General features: G+C 29.2%; 1 protein-coding gene across 1 annotated transcript; it reads left to right on the forward strand.

The window, feature by feature from the left end:
• Nucleotides 1-5,487: 5,487 nt before the first annotated feature.
• LOC112028357 (uncharacterized protein At2g34460, chloroplastic) lies at nucleotides 5,488-8,556 on the forward strand. The gene is made up of 5 exons (XM_024061046.2): nucleotides 5,488-5,722; nucleotides 5,840-6,052; nucleotides 6,161-6,280; nucleotides 7,828-8,100; nucleotides 8,195-8,556. The coding sequence occupies exons 1-5, from the start codon at nucleotides 5,588-5,590 to the stop codon at nucleotides 8,357-8,359; spliced, it is 906 nt and encodes a 301-aa protein (XP_023916814.1). The 5' UTR covers nucleotides 5,488-5,587; the 3' UTR covers nucleotides 8,360-8,556.
• Nucleotides 8,557-9,147: the final 591 nt, after the last annotated feature.

Here is a 9,147-nt window from a genome sequence, read left to right on the forward strand (position 1 = left end):
TTTTCAACCAGTTTTTTGTACGAAATAATATATATTTTTAGTTATGATATAGTTATAATATATTTTGCCTCTATAATTTTTTATGTTTGAATTTGTTGTGTTAGCTTATGTATAAACATATGTTAATGTTTATGATTATGTTTGTGCATTTTTTATTTTTAACTAAGGATTTTATTAATAGATGTCTAAGAGCATTCTTTTAGAAAATACTTTTAAACAATTTTCATGAAAAAGGAAAAAAGCAAATAATTTTGTTGAAACTTTTTTATATTTTCCACAAAAATGATTTTAAAACTTTTCTAAAATAGGTCATTAACAAATGCTCTAAAGATACCAGTTAACCGCACCCTTTACCTAAAAGGGAAAAGAGAAGCCGCATAACTATCATTTTGATAATGTTGAACAACTAAAGTACTTTCAAGATGCATTGAAGTGAAGCATATTTGATGTAATCTTTTAAGGGATTTCTAATTATATTTTCAACAACGATCTTAGGAATCAACTCAACAACTGCTTCCATTGACTTTGTTACATAGATAAAGACATATTACACAGGCATATTTACCCATTTCGTCATCCTTGTTGTGAAGGAAAAAGCAAATATACAGTAATACATTAGCCTTTTCAGTTATTTTTGAAAAAATATATATATACATACTTGTAAGCACAACTCTAATCAGCGATCCCGTTCCCAAAGTTAAAGAACTGACTAGCAGATCTATCTCCACGGTGGTATCTCTCTTAGTTTCTCTCTATGTTCAGTAGCCTCTCTTTAGTTCGAATTTGACGTTCATTTAACGTTTCAATTGGTAGAGTGCTACTTTTTTTGTTTTTCAAAATGGCTAGACATTCAATAAATTATTTGTCTAGCCATTTTGATATTGCCATAAGTGAGGAAATAATTTGCACAATCAATTAAGAACACCAAATCAAGAAATACATCAATAATTGAGATGAATTGCATTATGTAAAATATTTTGAAAGAAACATAGAATTTAAGTAATAATTGAACTACGTTAATAGAAAAATAGAAACGCAAAAAAATAAAAAATAAAAAGAAGATAGCTATTCACACCAAAAAAAGCCAAATCCTTCCTTTTAAAGTTCTTCACTTAATTTTGGTTTTTTTTTTTTTTTTTTTTTTTTTATTGATTTTAGCATAAGATTAATAAGAGGAAAATAATAATGTAATATCATTTGCATAATTGTAGTACAAAAATTAAAGTCTCATTACTTAAATTTTACATATACACATATAGAATAAGTGCGAAACTTTAAACTCGTAACAAAATATGCCACAACTTTCTTGTGGGTTTCAATTGTTTCTCTCCTAAGAAGGCGATTGGATAAAAACTGGAACAAGTTGCAATCCTACGGTCAACCTAGAAGTATTATAATTGCACTAGGTAAGTGACTACATAAAATGTATATAATTATAATTTTTTAACCAATTTTTTCAATGAAATATTATAGTTATAAGGAAATGATAAACTAAGGTTATCAATTCATAGCTAACCTTAAAATTTTGGGACTAAAGTTTTGTTTGTTGTTGTTGTAGTATATATGAAATTTGCAAATAGTGTGATGAAGAGATTTCATAAAACTATCTCACAAGATCCTATTGCCTTAAAGTTGAATTGCATGTCTTCATAAATTTTTGTATTAAAAAAAAAAAATTGTTACTAACTTTTATAATTTATATTAGCTTGTGTATATACATATGTTAATTTTATATCTATGTTTATGTTTATGTGTGTGCAATTTAAAATTATGTTAAAATTAGTGAAATTGCATAAAGAAAACTATAAGCAAGGTAAGTGTCATTAAATAAAGCAAATGGTATAGTGATTTATTTAAAATACTAATTAGTATGAGAATCGTTAGGAATTGCTTATTTTTGGCATCTTATTTGCATAATGTGAGATAAAAAGCTAAAAAGCTAGATTTTTTTTTTCTTCTAAAAAACTATATTTTTTCTAAAAAGCTGAAAGTTAGATTATTTGAAATAAAACTTGTACATAAAGTATTGTGAGACCCACAAAGAATAGATAATTTAAGTAAAAAGCTTGCTTATAAACGCACGAATGTTATTATAATCAATAATACAGATCAATACAGATCTTTGACTCATTCAAATATCAACATTCCACGAATCATGCAAGAATGATATAATAAAAGACAATTCTATTTTAATACAATAATGATAATGTTAGTGACGACCAACATTAAATTCTATCTTTTCACATTGAGTCAATCAGTCAAGTCTTAATTTTAATATAATTTGACTAACTCATTTAGAACCCTAACCACTCCAAAAAAAATTATACTAGTCATTTATATAAATTTATATGTTTTTAGAAATATATGTATGAAATTCATTTTGGTTTAATGAATTATATATGGTATAAAAGTAATAGGAGGAAAATAATAATGTAGAATCATTTACACAATTGTAGTATAAAAATAAGAGGGTCATTACTCAAATTTACGCACACATAATAAGTGTAAAACTTTAAACCATTGTAACAAAAATGCCATAACATTTTTGGGGGTTTCAATTGTTTTTCTCCTAAGAATGCAACAAGATAAAAACGAAAAGAATTACAATACTATAGTCAACCAAGAAATGTTATAATTGCACCATGTAAGTAACTATAAAATGTTTTCTTTATAATTTTTCAACCAGTTTTTTGTACGAAATAATATATTTTTTTAGTTATGATATAGTTATAATATATTTTGCCTCTATAATTTTTTATGTTTGAATTTGTTGTGTTTGCTTATGTATAAACATATGTTAATGTTTATGATTATGTTTGTGCATTTTTTATTTTTAACTAAGGATTTTATTAATAGATGTCCTAAAAGCATTCTTTTAGAAAATACTTTTAAACAATTTTCATGGAAAATGAAAAAAACAAATAATTTTGTTGAAGCTTTTTTATATTTTCCACAAAAGTGATTTTAAAACTTTTCTAAAATAGGTCATTAACAAATGCTCTAAAGATACCAGTTAACCGCACCCTTTACCTAAAAAGCGAAAAGAGAACCCGCATAACTATCATTTTGATAATGTTGGACAACTAAAGTACTTTCAAGATGCATTGAAGTGAAGCATATTTGATGTAATCTTTTAAGGGATTTCTAATTATATTTTCAACAACGATCTTAGGAATCAACTCAACAACAGCTTCCATTGACTTTGTTACATAGATAAAGACATATTACATAGGCATATTTACCCATTTCGTCATCCTTGTTTTGAAGGAAAAAGCAAATATACAGTAATACATTAGCCTTTTCAGTTATTTTTGAAAAAAAATATATATACATACTTGTAGGCACAACTCTAATCAGCGATCCCGTTCACAAAGTTAAAGAACTAACTAGCAGATCTATCTCCATATCTCTCTTAGTTTCTCTCTATGTTCAATAGAGCATTCTTAAATAGTAGAGTAGAGTAGACTTAAAGAGTTTTAGTTCAACTCACGTTGACGTTGTTGTTTTATTATTTTTTTATAATTTTTTTTTATTTTATCCAAAACAAATTGTACTAATAGGTGTAGTAATATAACCTAAATGGAAAAAAAAAAAAAAGATGAACATGAAGTTTTGGATTAATTGTAATCAAATTAAGAAGAAATAGATAAAGAAAAAAATTTGGATTGTAATTAAATTTATATTTTTATCAACTTAGAAATTATAGGAGAAGAAGATAAGAAAAATAAATTATATCTATTTTTTTTTTACGTGTAGTAATTAGGTATTTTTTTATTGATTGATTTTAGCATTCTTAAATAGTTATAGTCCAACTCAATTTCTCTTGGATTCAAACTTAATTTGTGGAGGTGTGAAAAATAATCACTTTAACTCAATCATGTATCATGTTGCTTTGTTTTATTTTATTTTATTTTATCTAGAAGAAGATAAGAAAAAAGAAATCTATAAATATTGCTGCAATTTAAGATATATTAGACCTCTTTAATTGCAAGTTGAAACCTTATACACTGTTTTATTGGGAAACAAACATCTCAAAGCCCAATCCATAGACGCAAGTGTTTGGATTACACTATGTTGCAACCTTAAACAAAAAGTCTAAAGTTAATATGATTTTATTTCAATTCAAATACATAATCCTTAAAGAAAATTGCACGGAGACATATTAAGCACAACAAATGTAATTCAAGATATATTTTATCAACTTAAAAATTATAAGAGAAGAAAAATTATGTATATATTTTTAAAATCTAAAAATCTAAAAAACTTATGCAATTTGGTGAGTCGTTTGGCGCAACCATGGCGTCTAAGCCCAACATTTATTATATAGTATATTATTTAAATTTAATTAATAATATTTATTAAAAAAATGACCGTCTTCAATTAATATATATGTATATATATTTTTTTATAAAGTATAAGAATATACAATTTTAAAATTTCAAGATAAGAAAAAAGAAATCTATAAATATTGCTGCAATTTAAGATATATTAGACCTCTTTAATTGCAAGTTGAAACCTTATACACTGTTTTATTGGGAAACAAACATCTCAAAGCCCAATCCATAGACGCAAGTGTTTGGATTACACTATGTTGCAACCTTAAACAAAAAGTCTAAAGTTAATATGATTTTATTTCAATTCAAATACATAATCCTTAAAGAAAATTGCACGGAGACATATTAAGCACAACAAATGTAATTCAAGATATATTTTATCAACTTAAAAATTATAAGAGAAGAAAAATTATGTATATATTTTTAAAATCTAAAAATCTAAAAAACTTATGCAATTTGGTGAGTCGTTTGGCGCAACCATGGCGTCTAAGCCCAACATTTATTATATAGTATATTATTTAAATTTAATTAATAATATTTATTAAAAAAATGACCGTCTTCAATTAATATATATGTATATATATTTTTTTATAAAGTATAAGAATATACAATTTTAAAATTTCAACCCCTCATTTTTAAAAAGCAAGACTTTAATACTTTTTATCTAACATGGCTTAAATCGCTAGTGAATGCATCATGAATATCAAGAGATGGTATTGATTCCATTCAGGCTAACATAGGATTAGCAATTTTAGCTCTTCTAACTTTAAGTTCTTGGGTTTAATCTCCCGCTTACACCAAAAATCGATTGGTGTCTTGGTCTGATGATAAAAAACTATCATTATAAGCGGACGCTATAAGTTGAATCTCTCTCTTAAAAAAAAAAAAAAAAAACCTTCTAAGTTCTAACCAAAGCATGTGCTAAACTATTTTTGAAGGGAACTAAAACTATTTTTGAAGGTAAGAGTAATTACTTTAAAAAGAGAGAAAAAAAAAAAAGAAAAGAAAAAGGAAATATCATTTCCCTTGCTTTTAAAAATATTTTCAAAATAGTTGCGTCTGTTCATTTCATTTACGTGGAGAAAAAGAAAAAGAAAAAAAAATAGTGAAGCCAAATTAGCCAATAGAGCATACGTAGATGGTGAAATACGTAGGTATGTGGCAGAGTTAGAGGTCGGTAGAGGAAGGAGAAGAAATCAGTGGCAGGCGTTGAGTTTTCTGTGGTTATAAGAAACAAGCTTAAGCCACAAGCAATGTCCTCTTCTCTCATCTTCAGGATCTCTCCCCTCGCTACTCTCTCCTCAACTCTACACTTCCCGACACCCATCTCTCCTATTCTCATCTCTACTCACAACTCCGTGTCTCTTTCTCAGCTCAATTCCACCAAGGTAATAAACCAATCAATCAATGTCTCATAATAACAAAAAAAGAAACAAAATTTTGTTACTGGGTTTTCATTTTCTTGATGGGTTTTGTTCAATGAAACTAAATTTATTGATGTTTAGATGGAAGGAACTGAAATTACTGAGGAAGTGACAGAGATTTCAGGACCCAATGGGAATTTGAAGAAGAAAATCTTTGTTGCTGGTGCAACTGGAAGTACTGGCAAGAGAATTGTGGACCAGCTTCTGGCAAAAGGTTTTCATGTCAAAGCTGGGGTTCGTGACTTGGAAAAGGCCAAAACTTCACTTTCCCGTGACAACCCAGCTCTTCAAATTGTTAGTATTTAAGTACAAAAGTGAATCTTTTTCAATTGGGTTTTTGTTAATTCTTGGTGTTGTATTGAGTTTAGCTTAAATTTTTTGAGGTTTGATTATGTTTTGTAGGTGAAAGCTGATGTAACAGAGGGTTCTGAGAGGCTAGCAGAAGCTATAGGTGATGATTCTGAAGCTGTGATTTGTGCTACTGGGTTTAAGCCTGGGTGGGATTTGTTTGCTCCATGGAAGGTCAGTAAATTATGTGCCTATGTGATTGAGATTTATGCTCATTGGCTTTTTGTAGCTTGTTTCATATTTGCACTTATACATTGTTCATGTTCATGCCTTATCTGTAGTCATTTTTATGCTGTTGTCTTTGTTAATTGTCATTCACAATGCCTTAAGAAAATAATGAGATTTATACTTTAAATCCCTGACACTGTAATGTAGTTGTCACTAACATTGGCTAACGGGGTTTCAGCTGTTACTTTGAGAAATATGTGTGTGTGTGTGTTGGGGGAGGGGGGGGGGGGGGGGGGGGGGGTCTGTCTTCTTCCTTTCGCCCCGAATTCTCCAGCATTGCTCTTTACTGACATATTTTTGTATCCATCAACATTCTTTGATGTTATCCACAAGCGTGTTGATGAAGGCAATCTTATCTCAGTGTCAAACTAATTGCCTCAATACACAGGTAACTTAGAGTTTGATGTTTTTATTTTGAGTAGGAGAGTTTCATATTTTGTTCAATCAGAGAAGGGTTGTAAATACCCTTTTATTTTATTTTATTATTTTAAGGATGATCTTCTATTGACTGTTCTGCATTTTGTGTTTACGATTTCACACTTATATTGGTTTGTGTGAAAATCTTCTGGTATTTACAACTTCTTGTCATGTACTTTCTTTTAGCTTTGTTTGGATTCAGTTGTTGATCAATCGTAATTAAAATTTATCATGGAAGGATGTCGGTAGAAAGGGGCAACGGGCCTAAATTACAATATAGAAAGAAATATTGACTCACCACACCATAGGTTGTTAAACAAAATCAAAGTAAATTGATAACCTTTATCTGTTTTGAGAATGATAAATTCTGTTTTGGATGTAAAAACACTAAGAGGACATTGATACTGATGAAAAACGTACAAAGTCAAACAGTAATTTTCCTGTACTAGACATGCTTCCTACCTCCAAGCAGTTAGGGTCTCTCTGATGGGAATATTGCTTTTCTTGCAATTGCTGTGTATTTATCTTGATCTTGAAGAAGCATGAGGTTAGCATTGCTCCTTCGTTACTGTCTTTAACTTTTTTCCATTCTCAGTATTAAGGATTTCTAACTTTCAAGCAGAGTAGCACACTATTTGCGATAACTGATGACTATAGTCCATTAGTTGAGTAATGCAGTAGTCTTCCAGTATTTGAACATAATCTTTGGACACTTTAAGAAGATCATGGAGAAGACAATAGGATTCCATGATCTTCTTCCTGATCAAAGTTAACGCATGCAGAAATGTCTTAAATTAATAGTTGTAATATTTTCTCAAATAAGGGCATCTGTGCGTGACATGTATACAGGTTACAGTCTAATAAAAAGAATCATTCTGGGTGTTAAAATACAGTGATAATGACTACAGTTTTGATTATTCTAATGTGGAATAGGAATTAGGAATGGCAACTGGGGAAGTCTTTATGTATGGTGCCTTTGATATTTGATGGCCCTAAAGTTGCAGATGCACGTGTTTCTTTATGATGCTGTTTGGCAATTTAAGTGTTGCTGTCTGAAAAATACAATGTTGTTGCAGGTTGATAATTTCGGCACGGTAAACCTTGTTGAAGCATGCCGTAAACTAGGTGTGAATAGATTCATACTTATCAGTTCCATTTTAGTCAATGGAGCCGCCATGGGACAGATACTTAATCCAGCTTACATCTTTCTCAATGTTTTTGGACTCACCTTAATAGCAAAGCTTCAGGCCGAGCAATATATCAGGAAATCTGGTATAAACTACACAATAATAAGGCCTGGTGGATTGAGAAATGAACCTCCTACAGGAAATCTTGTAATGGAGCCAGAGGTAATGCCATACTTTGTTAGAAATTCAAACCATTTCTTCATCTTGGTCATATACTAAAAATTCAGTCGCTTCTTGTACTCTCTCTCCTTTTTAGGATACTCTTTATGAAGGTACCATATCCAGAGATAAGGTTGCAGAAGTTGCTGTTGAGGCATTAGTCTATCCTGAAGCATCTTACAAAGTTGTAGAAATAGTTTCACGTGATGATGCTCCAAAGCGATCATACGAAGATCTTTTTGGTTCGATTAAGCAACGATGAATTCTGAGTTCAAATCCAGAACATTTTTTATTGGCAGAGGAATATATCCGAATTCTTGCTTTCTGGTGGCAGAAATATGTCTGCCTATTTTCCCTGTTTATATTTACTCTGTTCTGTTCATTTATTAACAAAATGGTGTTTTGCTTCTATTTATATGACGTATATAATGTTATAATAACTATTTGTTATTTCTGCTATTATCAGTTTTTCATATGATAAGAAAAGAACTAATTTCAATCATAAAATACTGTCTACATGTAGTGATCAATTTAATGTCAACTCAATTAGGACCATTGATCTGACTAAAATAAAAAATAATTTCGAACTTTGATCCCGCAAAAAAAAAAAAAAAATCGAAAAATCAATGATGAATTTTAAGAAGCTCAGAAAGCAAAGGCTAGAATACAAAGCATTAAAATTTTGGAATTAGATCCCTCCCATTGGATTCTTCAATATTCTCTAATTTATATTTAGATTTGTTGTTGGAATAAAGTTTTAAATTTCTTTGAAACTTAAACTATTTTTAAATTGTAGTATTTGATTATCTAGAAAAAAAAATGATAATTTGTTTTGGAGAAATATATATCTTAACAATTAATAAGAAACTTATTTGACAATTAATGAGTGTGCTACTTGTCATCGAGAGGAGATAGTCACTTATATAGCCATGACTTCTAAAATCCATAAATTATTACGAAAACTAGGACATAAAAAATTATGCAATGGTTTATGATCCAGAGCAACTGTGACCAAGTGACCTTAAGGCATTAAGAAAATAAATACATGTT

Source organism: Quercus suber, unplaced genomic scaffold, assembly GCF_002906115.3.
Source record: "Quercus suber isolate HL8 unplaced genomic scaffold, Cork oak 2.0 scaffold_75, whole genome shotgun sequence".
NCBI lineage: Eukaryota > Viridiplantae > Streptophyta > Magnoliopsida > Fagales > Fagaceae > Quercus > Quercus suber.

Coding starts and splice junctions, on each gene's coding strand:
- LOC112028357 (XM_024061046.2), top strand. CDS start 5,588: ATGTCCTCTTCTCTCATCTTCAGGATCTCTCCCCTCGCTACTCTCTCC. Junction 6,053..6,160: donor ACAACCCAGCTCTTCAAATT/GTTAGTATTTAA, acceptor TATGTTTTGTAG/GTGAAAGCTGATGTAACAGA. Junction 6,281..7,827: donor ATTTGTTTGCTCCATGGAAG/GTCAGTAAATTA, acceptor ATGTTGTTGCAG/GTTGATAATTTCGGCACGGT.